Source organism: Podarcis raffonei, chromosome 2 (assembly GCF_027172205.1).
Source record: "Podarcis raffonei isolate rPodRaf1 chromosome 2, rPodRaf1.pri, whole genome shotgun sequence".
Classification (NCBI taxonomy): domain Eukaryota; kingdom Metazoa; phylum Chordata; class Lepidosauria; order Squamata; family Lacertidae; genus Podarcis; species Podarcis raffonei.
This window is the reverse complement of record NC_070603.1, coordinates 20387818-20412779: the sequence shown is the minus strand read 5'-3', so window position 1 is coordinate 20412779 and position 24962 is coordinate 20387818. Positions and strand designations below refer to the sequence as shown.

The window sequence follows — 24962 nt, the reverse complement described above, 5'->3', positions numbered from 1 at the left end:
TATGTATGTATGTATGTATGTATGTATGTATGTATAAATAAATAAATAAATAAATATTATTATTATTATTATTATTATTATTATTTTCTGGGTTTGGTGTGTGTGTGTCAGTAAACAAGGGACATTAAGACTAAGAGAGCTGAGTGGAGGGTGCTCGTGTAATTTCACTGTATACAAGTGACAATAAGGGACGCGGGTGGCGCTGTGGGTAAAAGCCTCAGCACCTAGGGCTTGCCGATCGAAAGGTCGGGGGTTCGAATCCCTGCGGCGGGGTGCGCTCCCGTTGTTCGGTCCCAGCGCCTGCCAACCTAGCAGTTTGAAAGCACTCCCGGGTGCAAGTAGATAAATAGGGACCGCTTACTGGCGGGAAGGTAAACGGCGTTTCCGTGTGCTGCGCTGGCTCGCCAGAGCAGCGATGTCACGCTGGCCACGTGACCCGGAAGTGTCTGCGGACAGCGCTGGCCCCCGGCCTCTTGAGTGAGATGGGCGCACAACCCTAGAGTCTGTCAAGACTGGCCTGTACGGGCAGGGGTACCTTTACCTTTTTAAGTGACAATAAAAGTATTTCATTTCATTTCATTTCATTTCATTTCATTATTATTCAGCTTTACAACAACCTTGTGAGGTTACCCCTTTTTATGACTGAAGAACTGAAGCTGAGAGTGAGCTGCCTAATGACACACTATGGTCATAGCAGAGGCAGGACACGATCCAACTTCTTGGTCTAACTCCCTATCCACTGGATCCACATCGATAATTATGGGAGGAAGGACAGGAGATCGCCATTTGCCATCTGCACTATAAAGCAATTCCATGCCCTGGAATTTCCCATTCTGGATGCGTAGCTTCTCCCTCGCTAGAAAAGCATGTGCCCATAAATACTAACATTCAAACGTGATTGTTACAAGGAAAGCATTATGTCACATAGAAGTGAAATGTGGGAAGCCTACAATCCTTTGCTCACTTATCTGGGAGGAAACCTCATCGAACTGAATGGGACTCACTTCTGAACAGGCTGAATAGGATTGCACAGCAACTGTCTCTTTGAATCAGAATGGTATGATGTTAAACAATTGTAGGGCAGGCATCAGATAAGTCAGTTACTGGAGGGGTCAGCAATGTAGAACATGTTCTACAAGCAAAAGGTCTCAGGTTTTCACAAGCATCTCATGCGCAGCAGAGTCAGGAATCACATCTGCCCCAGATCTTGGAGACCCTTTGGAAGTACTGGACCAATTATTGGATAAAATACAAAGCAGCTTCAGGTGTGTTCAAACAGTCTGAAAGAAACAGCACATATCTGTGGCGTATAGCAGTTAAGATTAAGAAAGGCAGAATCTGAATTTTGCACCCTCGCCTGAGATATTTTGCTTCAGTGTCACTGTTTCTAAATGACACTTTCTTCTTGGGTGCCCGTGATGGATTTCATCAGTATAATTAATCTCTCTTCCATTCCCTCTTTTAAAAAAATATTAAAAAATACACACAAAGAGATGATTCTCCAAGCTGCTTTCTTCCATCTGAGAGCTCATCTTTGAAGGCACGCTAATTGGGCCACTTTAAATGGACAAAAGACATCATGTCTATAAGGGAAAGTAGGTCATGGGCTCTCAGTCCAAGTCCTTCTTGATCCATATGTGTGATGTCACCCCTCTGTTAGAACGCAGTGAGATGAAATTCAGTTGAACACGCTGTAAGAATTTTGAACCAGTAGGTCAGGGAGCAGCAAAAAATCCACCCAAAAATGCCGTTGGAGAGAAACAATATCTAAATCTTACAGGCAGTACCGCCATAAAACTGGTTGACAAGATAACCCCATTAAATTAGAAGGTTTGGACGTACCAAGAGTTCTAGCAACAGATTGAAATATCGCAAATCATTTGGGCACAGAATCTATTCCATAGCTCAGTATTCATTTTTTATGTTGCCGTGTTGGTTGGACCCGGACTGTGTGATATTACCTATAAATATGTTGGGAGATGATAATCTGAACATGTTTGTCATACACAACAACAGTTCCACCATGGCTGAATTTGGGCACCTCATAGCAGTCACATATCACCAGAAGAAAGTGCAGGAAAAGTTTAATTAAGTATTGAAGGGTTTGTCCTTATTTTAAAAACAATGTAATGTTTTGATTCATCAGCTCAGATGACACTTATTATGCATACACCATTGAGTTTATTTTGTGTAATTGTAATTCTTAATTGGATTTCACTGATGTGAACTTTTTACATTTCTTTGCCATTTTAACCCCATCGCTTAGAATTCTCTGACCCCAAAATCCCCTTGACTTACATATGAATTACCTGTCAGCTTAGGATAGCTATACATGCATCCCGTGAAGTGGACTCTAGACAACAAAGACACATGCCACAATAAATTCGTTGGTCTCCACAGTGCTACAATTCTGTTGGTTTTCCCTGAAGCTGGCTAATACAGCTAGCTCTCAAGACATCAACCATTAACATGAACACTGCAAAGAGAGGCAAATGATGTTTCCCTCTTAATGGAGCAGGGACACCTTTTGCACCAGCTGAGAAATTAGCCTCAGATCCTTAATGGATGTTTAAGAGGTCTAATGCCCGGGCAGATCTGTACATCCCGTCAATGCAGGCGATGCCTTCTACGAAACGCCCGAGGATTGCTTACCATATGCTTAACTTTCTGATTCAGTGCTCCTGACCCAATTAGGCTTCAGAATCTCCTTAAATGCTCAAAACATCCTCTCAAGGATATAGTAAAGAAGTAGGCCAGGAAGAGGGAGCGGGGGATCCAAATCGCATCCGCTACTGGAGCAAGATTTCCAAAGGAGCCTGGAGGATTCGAAAGCCGTGGGCAATTGGGAAACTGAATACCGCCGTCTCCTTGCTGAGCTTCAAGTAAACGCACTCGCATAGTGAAGGAAGTATAAGGAGGACAAACTGGATTTCCTTTCACTAGCCTCCCCTATGGGCATGTGGAAAGCAGAGGAAAAAAATCTTCTTCTTTGGTGATTGCTCATAGCCGAATAAGATTGTCTTCCATAAACACGGTTTTAAAAGTGAGTCCGTAAGTGTCTGTGGAGGCCAATTCTGGATCCACACGTCCTTCCACAGTGCGGACATAGGTTTCTGGGCAGGAGTTGATCATGGTGAGGGTTTGCCAAGCATGCCTTCCTCTTAGCACGTTTCTCCCTTTCGTTCTGAGTTTGAGCATCTTCAAAGCCCATGACACCTTTGGTAAAGGCTGTTCTCCAATTGGAGCGCTCTCAGGCCAGTGTTTCCCAGTTGTCAGTGTTTATACTACATATTTTTAGATTTGCCCAGAGAGAGTTTTTAAACCTCTTTTGTTGACCACCAGCAATACTCTAATGGTTATGGGGTTGCTCGTGCGTAAGTTGCCGCCACTCCTGGGTAGGTGGCCTGGTTAAACCTTTCCTGGCTGGACAGCCCCCTCACTTCGTGGCTGCTCAGTCGCTGGCAGAATCCGACAGTGGGCATTTCTTCAACCTTTTCCAACATAAAAGTTGTTTGACGCCCAGTCTCCTCCTAGCCTCCCTGCGCGGAAGCCTTCTGCGCAGGGTGGGCGTGGGTATCGGAGGACCTGTGCTCTCTCCGCTGGTGTCCAGTGAAGAGTATCGGAGCCTGCTCTCCGCTTCCCCCATTGGCCCCCCTCCATCCCTGGTGTCGCGCTGAATTTCTTCCCCAACAGGAGACCTGCCTCTCTCCCTACTTGGCCCCTCTCCAGCATCGTCGTGGAGCCCCTCCTCCTCCTCTCGTTCCGATGGCAGTTCCCTGACAAATACGCTTTCCATTTTTAAGTTTGGAATAGAGTAGTTGCTTTGGAAGATGATAATCAAGCATCCGCACAACATGATCAGTCCAACAAAGTTGATGTTGAATCATTGCTTTGACACTGGTGATCTTTGCTTCTTCCAGTACACTGGCATTAGTTTGCCTGTCTTCCCAAGTTATGTGTAAAAATTTTCAGAGACACCGTTGATTGAATCTTTCAAGGAGTTGGAGATAGCATTTATAAGTGGTCCACGTTTCACATGCATACAGTAAGATTGGTAGTACAATAGCTTTGTAAACAAGCATTTTGGTTTCTCTGCGAATGTCCCAGTCCTTAAACACTATGCATTTCAATTGGGAAGAAAAAATACCCCTTACTTGCCATCGTATGGGTTCCTCATCTGATCTCCTGAATTGCCAGGTTGCACCTGGTAGGCTGAGTGAATCAGAGGGGTGATTTGTGAAGGCTCAAAAGAGGTAATAACAACCTTTTGGTATCAATTCACCCAGTTGTACACCCCCCCTCCCCGCCATTGCACCTCACATTATGACCAGCCTCTGGTAAGGGAGAGTGCATAAGGCATGTGATGAAGATAATAAGTCCATAGGAATGGTGAATACAAAGAACTATGCAAAGGGTTAATGCTGTAGCATAGAATCTTGTGATGTCATATATATACTGATTGAGGCAGGTTCTTTTCAGTTAGTTCAGTTATCAACTGTGTCAGAGTTTCAGTTGTGAGAGCAGCAAGTGTGTTCTGTGTTCTGCTGCTGCCTGCCTCAAGAGCCAGTCTGTAAGTATCAGTCAGTCTCAGATGCAAATTCATGTAAATATGTTCCAGTAACGTAAGTATCACCTGCATCTCTTGTACATTCGATCTGACAGGAGAAAGTATGGCAAGTAAAAGTCCTGTTTTATTTTTATATTTTACAGTATTTATTTATTTTTTGGAATATTTCTTATTAGGAAGTTCAACAATTTACCAAAAACATATCATCCCCCTGTTTTTCCTCCCCCCCCTCCCCAGAAAAGAAAAGAAAACCCCCACCCACCCACCCCCAGACTTCCCTCAGCTCCTCTCTCTGGTTTTTCAGCACGTTATTTTCTGCATATTATAAAATTGTAAAGATCCTTAATTTATCTATCTATATGTTACCTATAATAAATTTGTGTATGTTTCTTCAAAACTTGCCAAGGAGTCCAGTTCATTTTGTTGTTTCTTTACGTACTTTGTAAAATGTTCCCATTCTTCTTTAAAGTCACAGTTGTCCTTATCACGTAGTTTATGTGTCAATTTTGCCAATTCTGCATAGTCCATTAGTTTCTCTTGCCACAGTTCTTTGGTCTGGATTTCTTCGTTCTTCCATCCTTGTGCTATTAAAACTCTTGCTGCCATTGTCGCATACATGAAGATGTTTTTCAATTTCCTTGGCCAGTCTTTTCCCACAATCCCTAACAAGAATGCTTCAGGCTATTTTTTACAAATGTTAATTGAAACATTTTCTTCAACTCATTGTATATCATTTCCCATTTTTTTTAAAATTTTACTACAATCCCACCACATATGGTAAAAAGTCCCTTCTTTTTCCTTACATTTCCAACATATATTTGAGCCGGTTTTATACATTCTTCCTATCTGCACTGGTGTTATATACCATCTATACATCATTTTCATGTAGTTTTCTTTCAGCAAAGAGCAGTCTGTAAATTTTAAATCAGTTTTCCACAGTCTTTCCCAATCTTCAAACATGATGTTATGACCTATATCTTGTGCCCATTTAGTCATGGTTATTTTTATACTTTAGAAGCAAGTGTTGCATGGTTTTTCTAGGAGAAAGGGGAACTATTAAAAAGGGCCAAATGACCCAGGGAACTTCCACACAACTCTGTAAGGTATAATTACCGGAAAACCGGGTGGGCACCTTACTCCTTTTGTTGGTGTGGGAGCTTACAGGAAGAGGGAATTGATATCTGCTGGGCTACAGGACTCCCAGTGAATATGGTCGAAGGCTATTTCAGCTATCATCCCAGGAGCAAACATCTCTCAGCCAGGTGCTTGGCATTCCATCTGTATTTTGAAGTCTCAGGCAGGCAGGCAGCAGCAGCAGCAGCAACAACAACAGAAACCTAGGACAATTTATATCCAGCACCTGAATGGGCTGGCATATACGTATGTCAGCTTGATGGCTCACAAGTTGCGGAAGCCTGAACACATTCCATGCGACGCTGCCGTGAATCTTTCTGGGATCTCAGATTGACGACAACACATTCCTTCCCATTCTGCTGCTTGCACACATGAGCGTTCTTCTCGGAACCTGTCCATTTGGCTTTCACTTTCCTCAGATGGAAAACTTTCCCCTTGCACAATTCTTCTTCCACACAGTATTTCTGCATCCTTATTAAGCACAGGTCAAACCGTTTGTGTCACGTTTTAATTTTTAATTGAAATTTCACAGTGATATCTCAGCAGCTGTCAATGGAGTTGCGCGAATCTCTCGAGAGCAATGCCTACAATGGTTTTTAAGGTGCTATTTTCTCCTGCTACATTTTCATTACACCCCAATGACCCCAGCCCAATTGAATGCTTGAATAAGAATAGCTCTCTCCACTCCACTACAGTGGTACCTCGGGTTAAGACCTAATTCGTTCTGGAGGTCCATTCTTAACCTTTAGCTAATGGGGCCTCCCACTGCCACCACGCCACTGCGCAATTTCTGTTCTCATCCTGAAGCAAAGTTCTTTTTATTTACTATTTCTGGGTTAGTGGAGTCTGTAACCTGAAATGTCTGTAACCTGAAGCATCTGTAACCTGAGGTACCACTGTAGTTGAAATCCTCTCAGTGTGCAAGGAGGGCAGAAATCTTTTTGGATTGTGTGCAGAGCTGCACTTTCTCCCCAAAGTGGAAGGAAATAAGCTCCCATCGGGTTAAAGTAGATTAGCCAAATAAAGTAGATTAGCCAAAATGCTGAGTTGCTGAGGTCTGTTACGCAAGCTGCGAAGACTCTGCGGATCCCTAAGTTTGCCAGTGTCTATTGGCATCGGTTGCTGTGATGTTCGGGCTGAAGAAAGCTTTTGAAGCTCCCGAACGACTGACCAGGAGGGAGGGAACATGCCAGTCATGCATGTTTCTCTGCCAGGGTCCTACTCGAGAGTAGGACGAGCTCCTGGCAGTTATATCCTCCCCCCCCCCCCGTTCAAACTGTACTAAATGCACTTTGGGGAATTATTACATTGCAGACAGATACCGCCAATTAGTACACTGGCAATATCTGGGTCACATTAGCAAAGGCAGGGGGCATGCACATCGTCCATAGGATATGCTTCAAGTTTCATGACATTGCAACTATTACGCCCAAATCTGAGACAGCTTAGAAGATGCTCTTGGAAAATTAATGTGGAAGTTGGGAAGAATTCCTATCAGGTGCCAGTTAAGAGATCCTACACGTGCAATCACAGAAAATGAGAAGGTTGCTGTACTCAAAAGTGCACCACTGTTTTTGGCCTGTAGGGGCAGCATAGCAAAGTAAGAAATACGAGATAAAATAATCCACCGGGAGGTCTATTATGCTCCCATTCAAAGACAGTACCTACTTCACTGAAAACAGACCATTTTTTAAACACAAGATCACTTTGCAGAAACTCACTGCGACTCTTTTCTCTTTTTGCCTTTGTAACGAGACGCAGGAGCTCTTTTGCTCAATTTACTGTTGCATTTAAACCCCGAGGAGGTTGATAATTTTTATGCATGCTTTTTATTTACTAAGAAAGGGAGGGCACTTGGTTCTTAGCATGTGGCTGTAGAAATTCAGCATGTAATTTAGCTGACTGTCAGGTGAACGCGGGCAATTTCCATTTAAATTAGTCCCTAGTAGGTGGTGCATTATTCTTCTGCCACGCTGGGTAATTGTCCACTTGGGGATTTCTTGGAAATTGTAGGGAATATGCTTTCGAGATGCTGTATGCGCACGTTTGTGCATGCAGGATGGGTGGGTGGAGAGACAGCGAAGATGAATTGCCGAAAGCCTTGCACTTTGTAGGAACAATAAGCTCAGAGCCAGTGAAGGAAATATGTGGCCCGTCTATTAGCACTGTGTTATACTTTTATAATAGGATTATAGCTATAAATAATGGCAACATGTTCATTCCCAGTGTAACCTTGCTCCTATAATCACATCTGAAACAAAGCAGAATGGAGCTTTTCTCCCCGCAGAGACATGGAAAGTCACTGCAGGAGTCCCTAAGTATCTCCCTGCTCCCACCCCAAAGAGCAAGGATTAAGTGGCAAAAATTTTCTGCCATTGCTAGGAATCCAACTGAGATGCAAACCCTCTAGGTCCCCCACCTCTCCAGAGCTTGGTTACAGAGCCTCCAAGTGTCCCTATTTTCCAGGGACAGCCCTGGATTTACAGAAGTCATCTTGGTTTCTGATTTGATTCTGGAATGTCCCGCTTTTCCTTAGCATGTCCCTATTTTCATTGGAGAAATATTGGAGAGTATGGAATAGGACCAGGGACACGGGTGGCGCTGTGGTCTAAACCACTGAGCCTCTTGGGCTTCTCAATCAGAAGGTTGGCGGTTCAAATCCCGGCAATGGGGTGATCTCCCATTGCTCTGTCCCAGCTCCTGCCAACCTAGCAGTTCAAAAGCATGCCAGTGCAAGCAGATAAATAGGTACTGCTGAGGTGGGAAGGTAAACGGCGTTTCCATGCGCTCTAGTTTCCATCATGGTGTCCTGTTGCGCCAGAAGAGGCTTAGTCATGCTGGCCACATGACCCGGAAAGCTGTCTGTGGACAAACGCCGGCTCCCTCGGCTTGAAAGTGAGATAAGTGCCACAACCCCATAGTCGCCTTTGACTGGACTTAACTGCCCCGGGGTCCTTTGCTTTTTTGCACAGGGGCATAGTTAATGAGTAAAAAGCTATAAATTACCAATCTGTTTTCCACAGATGTTCCCACTGTATCATGGTTATTGTGTACCCAAAGCATTGCGACCATTTAACCATATAGCTGCAGTGACCTCCTCCTCCTTGACTTCCCAGTCAAGGAGGAGTCGGTATGCTTTGGAGAGTGTTTTAGATGTAGAATTTACTATATCGGCATCTTCAGACGCGGGTGGCGCTGTGGGTAAAACCTCAGCACCTAGGACTTGCCGATCATCAGGTCGGCGGTTCGAATCCCCGCGGAGGGTTTGCTCCTGTTGCTCGGTCCCAGCGCCTGCCAACCTAGCAGTTCGAAAGCACCCCCGGGTGCAAGTAGATAAATAGGGACCGCTTACTAGCGGGAAGGTAAACGGTGTTTCCGTGTGCTGCGCTGGCTCGCCAGATGCAGCTTGTCACGCTGGCCACGTGACCCGGAAGTGTCTGCGGACAGCGCTGGCTCCCGGCCTATAGAGTGAGATGAGCGCACAACCCTAGAGTCTGTCAAGACTGGCCCGTACGGGCAGGGGTACGTTTACCTTTACCTTTATATTGGCATTTTAAAAAGCAGAGACATCACCTTGCCAACAAAGGTCCATATAGTTAAAGCTATGGTTTTCCCAGTGGTGGTGTGTGGAAGTGAGAGCTAGACCATAAAGAAGGCTGATCACCAAATAATTGATGCTTTTGAATTCTGGTGCTGGAGGAGACTCTTGAGAGTCCCATGGACTGCAAGAAGATCAAACCTATCCATTCTGAAGGAAATCAGCCCTGAGTGCTCACTGGAAGGACAGATCCTGAAGCTGAGACTCCAATACTTTGGCCACCTCATGAGAAGAGAAGACTCCCTGGAAAAGACCCTGATGTTGGGAAAGATGGAGGGCACAAGGAGAAGGGGACGACAGAGGACGAGATGGTTGGACAGTGTTCTTGAAGCTACCAGCATGAGTTTGACCAAAGTGCGGGAGGCAGTGGAAGACAAGGGTGCCTGGCGTGCTCTGGTCCAGGGGCTCACGAAGAGTCGGACACGACTAAACGACTAAACAACAACAACAACAACAAATATCGGCTTCAAATCTAGACGTTTCAATATCATCAATTATACGAGATAGTCAAAATAGACAGACAAAAAGGTTTTGCCATAGAGACTTCTGTGTTGCTTTCTCACTGAGCATCACAGAGCCTGGAGGGCAGCTGAGGGGGAGGCAGCGGGCAGAGGCCAGCACCACGCTGCTTTTTCGGGCAGCGCGGTGCCTGCAGATGTCCAAGCCATTGCATCACTCCCAGGAGAGACACCGTGGCTCAGGCACGCTGCAGGCCCAGCCCTGCTCACAGGGTCAGTGTGCGCCAGTTGTGTCCTTCTGAGCCACCCTCTGGTGGTGGTGGTGGGGGGACGCAGCAACTCAGTGCCCTGCGAGTACAACTCTGGGCCACGCTGCTTTGGGGAATGATGCGTCGTGTTGTGGGGTGCCTGGACTTGGGTGACACCTTGGGGTCCGGCGTGTTGCCCCCAAGGTAAGTGCCGCTCAGTGAGGCCCCCGTCCCACCCCCTAGCTATTTGACTGGTTATGTGACTGCCAAGCCAAGGAGATATGTAACTATACAGTGGTACCTCGGGTTAAATACGCTTCAGGTTACATACGCTTCAGGTTACAGACTCCGCTAACCCAGAAATAGTACCTTGGGTTGAGAACTTTGCTTCAGGATGAGAACAGAAATCACGGAGCAGCGGGAGGCCCCATTAGCTAAAATGGTACCTCAGGTTAAGAACAGTTTCAGGTAAAGAACAGACCTCCGGAACAAATTAAGTACGTAACCAGAGGTACCACTGTACAACCTTTAGAAGACATCTGAAGGCAGCCTTGAATAAGGAACTTTTTTAATGCTTAATGTTGTATTACCTTTTCATATATGTTGGAAGCCTCCCAGAAGGACTTGGCAAAATTAAAACAAATCCCAGAAGAAGGTGGTGTTGCAACTCTGTTCCTGTGGCTGTAATTTGTTTTATCTATTTTTTTCCATTCTGAAACTTAAACTGGTTGTAAGCTGCCCTGGGACTTGCTGGTGAAGGGGGGGGGGGAGTTGTTCTTCAACATCAACTTCATTGGACTAGTCACGTCGTTCGGATGCCTGATGATCCTCTTCCAAAGCAACTACTCTATTCCGAACTTAAAAATGGAAAGCGTAATGCTGGTGATCAACAGAAGAGGTTTAAAATCTCTCTCAAGGCAAATCTTTAAAAATGTAGTACAGTGGTACCTCAGTTTTCAAACGTAATCCATTCCGGAAGACCGTTCGACTTCCGAAATGTTCAAAAACTTAAGCATGCATTTCCAGAAGCATTTACTTATGGAAAACCCAAAACAGAAGCTGCGTGGCACGTTCGACTTCTGAAAAACATTTGGAAGCTGAAGCGGTTACTTCCGGGTTTTTGGCATTCGAAAACCGAAACGTTTGACTTCCGAGACATTTGAGAACCGAGGTACCGCTATATAAACACCGACAATTGGGAAAAACTGGCCGGTGGGTGCTCCAATTGGAGACCAGCCTCTACCCAAGGCAGCATGGACTTTGAAGACGCTCAAACTCAGGACGAAAGGTGATAAAGAGGGTTTGGCAAACCCTCACCGTGATCAGCTCCTGCCCGGAAACCTATGTCCCAACTGTGGAAGGGAGTGTGAATCCAGAATTGGCCTCCACATCCACCTACGGACACACCCCTAAGACCGTGTTCATGGAAGACAATCTTACTCAGCTACGAGTGATCGCCAGAAAAGAGGAAGAAGAAGAAGAAGAAGAAGAAGAAGAAGAAGAAGAAGAAGAAGAAGAAGAAGAAGAAGAAGAAGGCTGGCCTCAACTAGAGAGCCAGGGCTTTCTCGGCTGCGGCTCCAATCTGGTGGAACGCTCTGTCACAAGAGACTAGGGCCCTGTGGGACCTGAGATCTTTCCGCAGGGCCTGCAAGACAGAGTTGTTCCACCAGGCCTTTGGTCAGGGCACAGCCTGACTCCCTCCTCTGGCAACCTGCACAGAATTTTGCTTAACGGTTGCCATTAATTTGATTTTAATTAATTTTTATAATGAAATGTTTTTAGAATGTTGGATTATTTGATTGTTTGATTATTTGATTGTTGTTAGCCACCCTGAGCCTGGCTTCGGCTGGGGAGGGTGGGATATAAATTATTATTATTATTATTATTATTATTATTATTATTGGGGGGCATAATAAATATAATGCTGATAGTGGCAGAGAGTGGGGTAGTAAATATGATGATGATGATGATGATGATGATGATGATGGAAAGGATGAAATAGATTTCTCACTGGATATCCTTATAAGCAACTTTGACTGATCCCTTTTCCTTTTAAACCTCCATGCAGAGGGACTCTGCACAGTCTCCCTTGGTAAGCTATTTCACTGCTGAATTTGTCATCCTCCGGATTAGTAACATCAGTCTGCTGGGAGGAAATGCAGACCCCTTTTGTGCCTAGCGATTAAAACAGATGCTGAGCTGATTGCTTTTGACTACGCATGGTGGGCAAAGGAAGGAAGTGGGGAACTTTCATCTTCAGATGCGATACATAAAATGCCACACATCTGGAGATATAACCAAAGCCAGAACGGAAGAGTGAATTATTGTTGTTTTTTAGTGAGGGGGAAAGAATAAAGAGCAGTATTTACATGACGTGCTTGTGTCCCACCATTTCTGCAAGGAAGCAGCCCACACCAGAGCTCACCACAGGCTGCCATGTTTTGAACTCACAGCACCCTTGCGAGATGGACAGATATTTGGCCCCTCTCTCCCGTCAACAGGAAACCCTCCCGCAACAGGTCTTCCTCCCCTCAAGCAAACACCATTAGGGCTAGCGCTGGCGCAGCACTTTAAATAACGATCGATTTTTCCTGCCATGTGAAATGTCTGTTAATGTAGGTTTGCCATCACTGTTGCTGTGCCCCTGGGTCCCCTTTGTCCACTAAGCATCTTTCAGATGACTTATTTCAGCCGACCGCGGAAGCTAAAAGGCAAGGAGCGATCCCAGAGAGAGGAGAAATCCCTAAACTCCTCTTCTCCCTTCCAAGCTGCTTCTGCTTTTCTTCAAGTCCCCAGAGGGCTGCCCAAAATGGAATGTGGCTCTTGGCCCATGTCAGGAGTGTGTGCAGGAGCCAGGCCCTGTGACCAGTAGGGCTTCGCAGGACTGGGGCCTTCCTAAGTTTGTTCTGGAGAGACAAGGCACGGCCGCACAGGTGAGGGCACTTGGTAACTCACTGCACCTGGTGGCAAGAGCCGGGAAGGGAAATAAGGCCAGCATTTCCCTTTGGCTCTTGGCCACAGCAACATGTCTCCTGCCTTGCTGCATTTGGCTTCTTGCTTCCTGATCCTCAGACCTCAGCTTCTTGACTCCTTGCTTCCTGACCCTCGGACCCTTGACTTCGTGACTCCCTGTTTCCTGACCCTCGGACCCCTGGCTTCTGGACTCTCGCTCCTGCTCCCACCCCACCATCTTGCCCCCGGTCCCGACGTCCTCAGCCGGGACGCCCATAGACTGGACCGTGACAGCCCATCTCTGGGATAAAGGATTCAAGAGCCCATGAGACAGGCCATTTGTGTGTTCTCTTAATCTTAAAGGTAAAGGTAAAGGGACCCCTGACCATTAGGTCCACTCATGGCCGACTCTGGGGTTGTGGTGCTCATCTCGCTTTATTGGCTGAGGGAGCCGGCGTACAGCTTCCGGGTCATGTGGCCAGCATGAATAAGCCGCTTCTGGCGAACCAGAGCAGCGCATGGAAACGCCGTTTACATTCCCGCCGGAGCGGTACCTATTTATCTACTTGCACTTTGACGTGCTTTTGAACTGCTAGGTTGGCAGGAGCAGGGACCGAGCAATGGGAGCTCACCCTGTCGCGGGGATTCAAACTGCTGACCTTCTGATCGGCAAGTCCTAGGCTCTGTGGTTTAACCCACAGCGCCACCTGCGTCCCTTCTCCTAATCTTAGAAAACAGCTAAAACTTGCTAACTCCTTGACAACTACTAGTGTAGGGGCCATATATGGGGGGGGCATGGCACCCACAAATTTTCAGTGAATGGGCCGAGGGTTCCCCAGGTTCTGCTCCACAGCATGGGCACATTGGCACACCCTTATGAGATGTGCAAGTGACTCAGATCAGCATGCGTTGGGCACCCACTGTCCCAGGGCCTGCCTACTGAAACCCTCTCATTCTTAATATTACAGCAGAAGGGTTTGAGCAAGGAAGCTGGGGAATGATGGGGAAACACAAAACACAATAAATGTGAGGGATAAGGCTGAAATATCACCCCTCCCTTTCCAATGCATGTCTAATGGGAGCAGAGATTTGTGCTGGCTTTTTAGATGGAAGAGCCATAGCTTGCAAAAGGCCCCAGGTAAAGGTAAAGGAGCCCTGGATAGTTAAGTTCAGTCAAAGGCTGGGGCGCTCATCTCACTTTCAGAGCGCACAGAAACGCCATTTACCTTCCCACCACAGTGGTACCTATTTATCTACTTGCACTGATGTGCTTTCAAATTGTTAGGTTGGCAGGAGCTGGGACAAAGCAACAGGAGCTCACTTCGTCGTGGGGATTCAAACCGCCGACCTTCCAATTGGCAAGCCCAAGAGGCTCAGTGGTTTAGACCACAGCACCACCTGCGTCCTAGCATGCCAAGGTGGAGATGGAATTGTTCTCTGCCTGAAATCCCAGACAGCTGCTGCCAGTCAGAGTAGGCAGTTCTGATCTAGAATGATGGACCCGATGGCCTGTCTCAATATAAGGCAGTTTCATCTCCGCTACTTCTGATTCCAGTTGAGACTTATGATGCTAACCTGTTTGGGTTATACAGTGGCACCTTGGGTTACATACGCTTCAGGTTACAGACTCCGCTAACCAAGCAGTAGTACCTCAGGTTAAGAACTTTGCTTCAGGGTGAGAACAGAAATTGTGCTCCAGTGACGCGGCAGCAGCAGGACCCCATTAGCTAAAGTGGTGCTTCAGGTTAAAAACAGTTTCAGGTTAAGAACAGACATCCGGAAAGAATTAAGTACTTAACCCGAGGTACCACTGTAATAAAAATCAGCCCTTCACTTCCCCACTCTCCTTGAAGCTGCTAATTTGTGTAGAAATCGAGCCACAACCATTACCCCATCCTTTTTTTTCTTTTTGACCTGGTCTGGGTGTCAGCAGATGATGGCCAACTGACCCTTTCAGCAGGATTTGGGCGAGGGGAGGAGAAGGGAAAGACTGGAGCCTCAGTAGGGAACTCACTAATTGCTCCAGCAAATATTTTCTAAGCCACAGATCAGCTGGTGTGCTGGGCTGCATCCCAGAAGCCAACCCAATTTATTTGTCATGTTTCAACACTCCCTCCCCCCTCCTTGTTCATGCTGTGTATTGAATCACTTGGCAGGTATGCAGAAACTGCTCCAGACTGGGCTGACACCTTTTGAAATACAATTAGCTCCTTACCTTGCTAAGGAGGCAGACTGACAGCTAAGAAGGGGGTGGGGGAGAGCAAGAGAGATAGAGGGCCTGCAAGGGCACAAACAAGGGCGGGGCGAGGGGATAAATGTGAATGAAGGAACAAGCAGCCAACAGCATTCAGCGCCAGCGCCGCATGAGAATCTTAACCAACGAGCAGCACCATTGTATCTAACTTCATTAACCCCAAGGTTCTGGATCTGCCCCCAAACAGATGCCGAAGTTTAATGTTAGTTTTGTGCCATTTTGTGCCATGAACCCCCATTTCATGCCCCCACCACCCAACCGACTAATTGACACAACAATTCAGGGTCATGAGTGAATGCAAAAAATAAATAAAAATCCAGCCTTGTCCAATGGACTCCAAGCAGGTGCCAAAGCTTTGTGCTAGTTTTGTGCTGCAAACCCCACATTTTGTGCTGCCCCCCTAATGGAATAATTGACACTCAAACCGGGGTCACAAGTAAATGGTCCAAACCTTGTCCAATTGCTTCCAAATCAATGCCAGATGAAGCTACTGTATCTCCCCTCCGTACAATGTAGTGCAACTTTTTTTTTTCATTTACTGAGATGGAAGAAGAGGCTGGTCCATTCGGTAAAATGAATCACTGCCCCACCAAATTCTCTCTGTTCTTTGACAACCCCCATCTGCCTACCTTCTTACGACTGGTCCCAGGGAGTGGCAGTGCCACAGGTCATGACCAGCTGGTAGGGGGCAACAGTTGGCAGGGCAAAATGGTGTGTGGAGGCATTGCTCACCTGGTGTCCCCAGTGAAGGTCATTGTTGATGGAGAACGGAGGAGGTTGACAGCAGTTGGAGCTGATCTCCCCACTGCCTCAACCCTGCACCTTTCCCTCTCGCTTACCACTGCATCACTGTCTTACTGTCTTAGTTGCAGTTTCCTCCATCTATTTCCTTGTTATCTGGAGGTTTCAGGTGGCTGTGTAGTAATCTGGTAAAACCCCCTGCAATGCAGGGAACTTGAACCCACAACCCTGAGATTCAAAGCATCATGCTCTACCAACTGAGCTGCTGTTGGGAAGACAGGTGAGCACTGCTGGCAAGTGAAAATTTCCTCCTAGCCCCACTCCTGCCTTGTCATTGTATTGCCTTTCCTTTGGCTTTATAATCACGCAACTCACCATGCTGAAAGAAGACCATTTTGATATGTATTTGAACTCCTAAGCTGCCTTTGTATGATTTGCACCCATGGCAGAGTGTGGAATTTAACATGCACACATAAATTACCACGCCTAAGAAAGAAGCTTGTTGGGGGTTAATGTTTGGACAAGACAGAGGAATAAAGGGAGAGACAAGTTGTTAACATTATTTCAGTTTACAGAACACTAACTATCCACAGATCTGTTTAAAATAAGGAAAATACATAATCCATGTACATAAATGTACAATAAACATGGTTTATAGTTATAAAGTTCCAAATAGATAAATATGCAATATCCACAACACCAGATCTATATACCGTAACTAAGATCAGAGAAAATTACTAGGCAAACTCCCAAACAATGCAAAACACACTGGGTAGAATTCAGTGTTGTCCTCTTCCAATTATTTTTATCTGCACATGCATTGCAGCTTGACAGATGGAACGACCTCCTCCTCACATGAGCTTTTTTTTGGGGGGGGTCCCCCAAGCCAACTTGGGGAGTGGGGCTGCATGGGTGGAATCCCCTTTACACAAGCAGAAGTCCTTGCCCAGGGCTTCTGTTGATGGGGTTGGTTAGGCGAATCCCGCCCTCTAGCTTGCGTTCAGCTAAGTCCTACTCAGATTCACTGAACATTAATGAACCCAAGTTCATCATGTTTATTAACTTCAGCAGGACTAGCATCACCTCCCACTCACTAACCCAATCTCACGCTTTCCACCCATTCACACAACCACTATCACCATCTCATGCAATGTTTGTACCAGCCAATCACGCACGCTCGGGCCACTGGCATTCAGCAACGCCACATCCCAGGTATGCTTGTTACAGGCTCATATCCTTCTAACAAAGGATCATCGCAATGCATGAACGAATATCAGGTTCTCCAATTCTTTTTCTGCAGCACGAATGGGCTCAGGGCTCACACCCACTGACTTATCGAATGCTCCCTATCCAATATACAGAGAACAATCAGTGTCATGCTGAACATCAAATATACAACGCCTGCTAATTATTTGCTTCGACTCTTTGACACAACGTCTTTATGGGTTCCATGTTCTGCCATGGCACTTCCTGTTGCATTGGCAAGAATCTGGGGAGAGGAAGAGTTTTGGACGTGGAAAACACAGACACACCAATGAGATCAGCTGGAGGAAAACAGGAGCTGTGGATATATATGCAATTGCCTGCTGACTGGGAACCTAAGTTGCACATTGTTTTAGCAACCACCCTGCTATTCAACATTAAATTAGCACCAACACTCTGCTAGGTCACATTGCAAGGCGCTCTCATTGTTGTTGACAAAGCCGAATCCCCTGGGAAGCTGAAAATAACATCTCTTCCTCCCTTGTGTTCTTCTGGGGTGGAGATTTGGCACCCCAAGACTGAACAGCAGCAGCTGCTCATTAAAGGGAATATGGGAAGCTGGAGGGAGCCACAAGAACAGACAGGTGCCTTACTTTGCCTAACACTGACACTCTGTGGCCATTTCTCAGCATCACAGCCGTGAGCTTAGGCTTTCAAAAACAAACAAACTCAGAGGGAGCATTCACAGGACCACTGATGGAATGCAGCTACCGTAAGTTTTGGTCAGAGCAGAATCACTGAAATTAATCAAGCCCACTTTGTAATGTTCATTAATTTTAGTTGGGCTACTCCGAGTCAGACTTAGTCAAATGTCACCCAAAAGAACCATGCCGTGTGGCACGAAGCAGGGTTTGGATTGCTCTGCTGGTTCTCCCGGGTAGAAAAACTGAAACAAAACTGAAACAACGTACAAGTACAGTGGTACCTCGGTTCTCGAACCCAATCCATTCTGGAAGTCCGTTAAACTTCCGAAATGTTTGAAAACCAAGGTGCAGCTTCTGCTGTGCTGATTGGCCCTGGAAACAATGCCAACAGCCAAAACACTTCCGGGTTTGCAGTGTTCGGGAGCAGATTTCTTCAGCAACTACAGTGGTGCCCCGCAAGACGAATGCCTCGCAAGACGAAAAACGCGCAAGACGAAAGAGTTTTCCATTTTTTGAGTCGTTCCGCAAGACGAATTTCCCTATGGGCTTGCTTCTCAAGACGAAAACGTCTTGCGAGTTCTTGCGAGTTTGTTTCCTTTTTCTTAAAGCCGCTAAGCCGTTAATAGCCGCTAAGCCGTTAATAGCCGTGCTTCGCAAGATGAAAAATCCGCAAGACGAAGAAACTCGCAGAATGGATTAATTTTGTCTTGCGAGGCACCACTGTAAGCCGTTCGGGAACCAAGGTCCCACTGTAACTGGTTTGCTCATCCATTTCTCTCCCCTCTCCTCTTTCTTCTCCCTCACTCGTCTCTTCAGCCCTTACTCTGTTGTCTTACTCTGTACAGCATAATGTTGCTATGTTAGTTAATTGTGGAGGGGAGGAACACTGGTGTTTGAGTGAATCCACATTACCTCGCTGTCAGAGCTGCCCTAGGTCCCCGCTCACAAAGGACCAACGCTGCTTCGTTGTTAAGTATAAAAGTCTTTGTTGAAGTTCAGTTTCACTTCCACAGCCGCAGCGCGCAGCCCTACATCTCAAACTCTAGACCGCCGAAGCTCCATCTGAATCTCCTCCCCCCTGACACCAGTTCAAGATTCTAGCCTTGCTCCACCTCTTCCTTTGTTCTTTCCTCCTCTGGGTCCGCCTGTCCGTCGGGGTCTCGCCCTTCCTAGACTCTTCTGACGCTGAGTCCCCTGAATCTTCCCCCTCCCTCCGGCGGGCTTTAGGACCTGGTTCCCAATCCGGGTTTCCTGCTGTCCCGCGCGCCTGTACATTTGAACTTGGCGCGCGCGCCCAGCCTGCCACTTTCCTTCTGACCGTTACACTGCTGTCACTGCTCCCCCCTTCGGGGAGGCTAGCTGGAACTGACCTCCCCTCCGTTTCCCCACTTTCCGATGGAGGCGTGGTCAGCCCTGACTCATCTTCTCTCCCCGCTGGAGGAGACGCTGGTCCTGACACATGTGACTCTTCCCCCCCACTACGCTCTGGTGGGGAAGCTGGTCCTGATCCCCCGCTGCTGCTTTGGGAGTCCCCGCTGGCCCCTTGCTTCTGGTGCGTCCCCCCTGGGACCCCCCCTGCCCTGACCATCGGCGCCCCCTTCTGGGAATCTTCTGATTCGCTGGAGAAGCTCATGGAATCTCTCGGGTCACTGTCATACTCCCCTACGCTGCCCTCGGATTCCTCCCCTTCGCTCTCCATTTCCTCTCTCCCCTGTGCTTCTGCTCCTGAGCCCCTGACATCCGCGTATGTTTTCTTTAACTGCAGTCCCTTAAAAAGCTGAATGAACCTCACCCCAGTGAAACTATCAAAAATGTATAAAAAACAATCAGATCTCTGTTGGAGATGCAAAACAGAGGTGGGGACAATGTATCATATGTGGTGGGGGTGCAAAGTGGTGAAACCATTCTGGATTACGATACATGAAGAACTTAAAAAGATATTTAGGAGTTCAATCTTTAAAAAACCAGAGGCATTTTTGCTGGGTTTAGTATTGAGTGACATCCCTAAGGATAAAAGGAATGTATTCCTTTACGCAACCGCAGCAGTCAGCATCATAGTGGCAAAAAATTGGAAAACTGATAAAATACCAGAATTATTAGAATGGAGAATCAAATTTCTTGAATTCGCGGAGATGGCAAAATTAACAGCATCAATTAGAGGCTACTCTAATCAAAAAATTAATAAAGAGTGGGAATGCGTTAAGGAATACATGAAAAAAGTCGGTGCTGGAACTTAAAAATTAACATGCAAAAGTTTAAAAGGCGCAAGGAGATAGGATAAGTAATATAAAGGGGGGGCAGAGCAGGATCATCTCTGCTCTGGACCCAGCGCACAAGGTCTGATGCTGCGTGATGTGTCTCTGTGCGGGAGAGCAAAGGATCACACTCTTTGTCGGCAGCTCTCAGTAAATAGAAAAGAGCAAGTGCATGGCACACAGCCCAGGAATTATTGATTTCTGTTTCATTGAGGATGAGCACAAGGAAACCTAGAAAATAGACACACACACCCCCCGGCAGAGGCAGGATCGTTGGTGATGCTACAATGCTCCTCTGTCTATGTGCATATCGAGACCAATTAAAACCCCCAAAGATGGTCTAAATATTTTTTTACTGACGTTAGCAGGCATGGCATGAATCCCTGCATCGCCACCCAGGAAGCAGAATGCATGCAAGGCACTAGGACAGGGTAACAACAATCCAAAGAATACCGTATTTTTCTGTGTATAATACGCCCCCGTGTATGAGACACCCCTTATTTTGGCGGACTCCAAATTAAACAAACAAATAAATATTTTTTTATTTATACCCCGCCCTTCCCGGTTCAGAAAACCGGGCTCAGGGTGGTTAACAACAAATTTAAAACACTTAATTGATGCAACAAAAAACAGCATAAAATACAATATAATACAATACAATTAAGAAAATGAGGGGAGGTTGCCAAGAGTTGTTAAGTTTTTTTGGGGGGGGGATTGCCCAGAGTTGTTGAGCCCGTCCCCCCTCTGCACTATCCGTGTATAAGACGACCCCAAATTTTTAGCACAATTTATTAATACAAAAACCCTCGTCTTATACACAGAAAAACAGGGTAATTGCTTTTAACGGGAAATCTAGGAGATTTCTAGCAGGCTCCATATCTCAGACACACTTCGTCTTGCATTTAGTAAGAAGTAAAGTCAAACCACCCTAGTCTGAGGGGTAGTTACCATCAGACAACCCCCTGGGTTGCACCTTCACATTTTTTCTCAATTCTGAGCACTGGGACAAATCCTATTACGAGTTGAATCCTGATTTAGGATTGTCAGCGTCTTCACAAACAGGCACTCAGTGGCAAGTTCAGCAGTTTTCTGTAGGGGCCCCAACACAACATGCTGCCATGCCAGATTTTTTCAAACTATTCAAAGAACTGTGGCTGAACGGCTCATCACATGCTGAATTCTTTCTGGCAGTGGAGGCCAGCTCACCTGGCTGGAGCTTGACGGACAGGTGCAGCAGGAGAGAGAGGTAGGTCTGACTGGTATAGTCAAGGCCTTCCACACTTCCTCCGCCTGCATAATAATCAATTGTTGTTGTTGTTGTTGTTGTTGTTGTTGTTGTTAAATCATTTATACCCCGCCCACCTGGCTGGATTTCCCCAGCCACTCTGGGAGGCTCCCAAAAGAATATTAAAAACACCATAAGTTTTTGAGTGTGTGTACCCTTCAGTAAACTTCATCTGGTATTGTCTTGAACCACACTATCCATCTGTCAGGTGCGACCAATAACTGAAGCAGAACTTTCCACCTGCAAACATCTGGTTTTGGGAAAAGCTCACTCAACTAGAATCTAGTTTACAATCAGAAATGAAACAGGATGTGAACATCCATCATACTTCCACTGAGTCAATGGCTGCGGTCTCATTGTCATTTCTGGTGCAACCTTCTAGACAACAGAGAAGCTCCTCTAAACCAAGAGACCTTCAAGTCAGAAAAGCTACGCAAAACGTTGTAAGTACTTTCGTATCCCAAATGTGAAACCACCACGACCTTGTCGGGCAAGCTATATCTCAAACCCTGTTTCCATCAACAAAGAATTTTCAGTTTTGCAATCTCCACCATGTGTACCTTGATCTGCATGAAAATAACACTTCTTGTCCCCAGAGCCCAGAAATACAATGAGTACTCAGGACCATTGAAATGCCCTCAAATTTTCAAATAACTTGCTTGGCTCTCCCAATGTTTTCACCTTGAGTTGATGACTGCCACATCCACTATCCATAAATGCAACTGGGTAACATGAGCAGAAAGAGGCCTTGTGTAAAGTGGAAGAAATTGCTGGAATGCTCAACTTCCCACCCTCAGCCGACCAATTCCACACAGAGGTTTTAAAAACAGAGACTCCTTTTACCTGGTAGTAGTAATCCACATACTCTGTCTCATAGCGCTGAGGTCTGAGGCCCTCAGCAGACAATGCATCCTTCAGTAACTCTTCACAGCCTAAAAATAAGAAGGGGAAGAGGTTCAGAACTGCATTCCTTCCAACAGTTTAGGATAGAAACATGCGTGCATGCCTCAGCTAGAGGGAAGGTGAAGAGGCATTTGGGATATTGCAAATATTACCGTATTTTTTGCTCTATAAGACTCACTTTTCCCCTCCTAAAAAGTAAGGGGAAATGTGTGTGCGTCTTATGGAGCAAATGCAGGCTGCACAGCTATCCCAGAAGCCAGAACAGCAAGAGGGATTGCTGCTTTCACTGTGCAGCGATCCCTCTTGCTGCTCTGGCTTCTGAGATTCAGAATATTTTTTTTCTCGTTTTCCTCCTCCAAAAATTAGGTGCGTCTTGTGGTCTGGTGCGTCTTATAGAGCAAAAAATACGGCAATTGTTAGTAGCAGGGGCAGTGTACTGTTTGCAAGCACGTGGGGCAGGTTAAGGGTGAGAAGGGTGCCCATTTGTTGTTTATTGAATTTATATACCGTCCAAGAAGAGTCGGACACGACTAAATGACTAAACAACAACAACAAATACCCAGTTCACAGAAAAGAGCAACATAAAAACTACAATATATATAATCAAAATAAAAACAACAACCCAATAACACCCCTTCCCAAAAAGACCCACATTTTAAAGGATATAGAATGTTTATTAGGTCAGCCAAATGCCTGGTTAAAAAGGAATGTTTTTGCCTGGTGCCTAAAGATGTATAATGAAGGAGCCAGGTGAACTTCCCTGTGGAGAGCATTCCACAGATGGGGAGCCACTGCAGAACAAGACCTGTTATTGTGTTGACACCCTCTGGACCTCTCAGGTAGAGGGCACACAAAGGAGGGCCTCAGAAGGTGATCTCAGATTCATATGGAAAGAGGCGGTCCTTAAGGTATTGCGGTCCTGAGCCGTTTAAGGCTTTATAGGCCAAAACCAGCACTTTGAATTGGGCCCAGAAACTAATTGGTAGCCAGTTCAGTCGGACCAGGATCGGTGTAATATGCTCAAACCGTCTTGCTCCAGTGAGCAACCTGGCTGCCGATTTCTGCACTAGCTGAAGTTTCCAAACTGTCTTCAGAGACAGCCCTACGTATAACACATTGCAGTTATCTAACCTTGAGGTTACCAAGGCATAGACAACAGTAGTTAGGGTATCCCTGTCCAGATAGGGGCGTAGCTGGGACACCAGCCGAAGCTGATGGAAGGCACTCGGGGCCACTGGCGCCACCTGAGCCTTGAGCGACAGCAAAGGATACAGGAATACCCCTAAGCTATGAACCTGCTACTTCAGAGGAAGTGTAACCCCATCAAGACCAGGTGACCTCCCATCCATCTGGTCTAGGGAACCACCTACTAGCCGTGCCTCAGCCTTATTTGGACTGAGCTTCAGTTTGTTGGCTCTCATCCATTCCATTACCTAGGCAAGACACTGGTCCAAGACACTGGCGCCTATGTTGCTGCTGCTGCAACATCTATGGTCACTATTTTTTCTCTATGTATTTTATTGACCTCCCACCCATCTGGTCTAGGGAACCAACCAATAACAGTGCCTTAGCCTTATTTAGACTGAGCTTGAGTTTGTTGGCTCTTATCCATTCCATTACCTAGGCAAGACACTGGCGCCTATGTTGCTGCTGCTACGATGGTCGCTATTTTATCTCTATGTATTTTATTTATATCTCACCTACTGCTAGGCATTTTAAAATTAACAAAACAGCACAATCTTAAACACTTGATATTTAAAGAAAGGGGAACAGAAGGGATGGTTAAACAGCCGAACAAAAAGACATCAACCATGAACAGAAATCGTATCTAGGAAAAGCCTAAGAAAGAGGTAAGAATTAAGAAGTGAAATGAATGCAGACAGAGAAGCAGCAGAATAAATGTCGATAGCAAGGGAACTCCAAAGATAAGGGCCGAGGGAGCTGAACACAGGCGTGTAGAGAGTTTCCTTCTCTCTAACAAGGAGGGGGGGGGGCAGGACAGAACTGTAGAGCTGAAGCAGAGATGAAAGATTAGAGAGCAGTGAGTGAATCAAGTCATTTGAGATGAAAGATAGCTCGAACATTCTAATACAAAAGATGAATGAAAGCCAAGGAAGTTAGCAAGGCAGAGGAGTGATGGGATCACAGCGGTAAGAGGAGACAGCAAGACACACAGCCGAATTTGCGACAGAAAGGAGAGTGGTGCATGTCAAGTTACCAGTTCTGAGTCAAACATACAGTCTACAGAGTTTTCTCCCAGACTTCACTTGGTCGGAGGTATACTATACTTACTCTAAGGGCCGTGATGTGTCCTACTTGTCAGAAGGAAACTCTCTCTGCAGAGGGTCCTGTATGGACTACATGACCTTTGCTGTGCCTCCCAACTCTACAGTTCTATGATTCTATGAGTCCTTTATTTGAAGGGCTGCCAGGCTCAAGACCATCTTAAAGAAAAAGAACCCTAGGAAGGAAGAACCAGGGTCTTGACCTTGGACAGTAGACAGAGCAGCCACAGAGGTCATGTGGGAATGTTCAGGGATGCAGGAGAGGATATATTGTTGGATTATATCCTTTTCCAACTTGTGTTAACAAGTTCCACAATTTAGCAGAGTAACATTCCCCTTTTTAAACTTGCAGCGGATGCGTTTGCTCAGGCTCAC

General features: G+C 46.1%; 1 protein-coding gene across 5 annotated transcripts in view; it reads right to left on the bottom strand.

Annotated features, from left to right (window-relative positions):
* The window catches only part of RAB11FIP4 (RAB11 family interacting protein 4), a 208916-nt gene that overhangs the window by 107078 nt on the left and 76876 nt on the right, over nucleotides 1-24962 (bottom strand). For all 5 annotated transcript variants that reach the window (XM_053375157.1, XM_053375161.1, XM_053375160.1 and 2 more), the window contains exon 3: nucleotides 22243-22331. In XM_053375157.1, the coding sequence (XP_053231132.1) occupies nucleotides 22243-22331 (89 nt within the window). The remainder of the gene's footprint in view (nucleotides 1-22242; nucleotides 22332-24962) is intronic.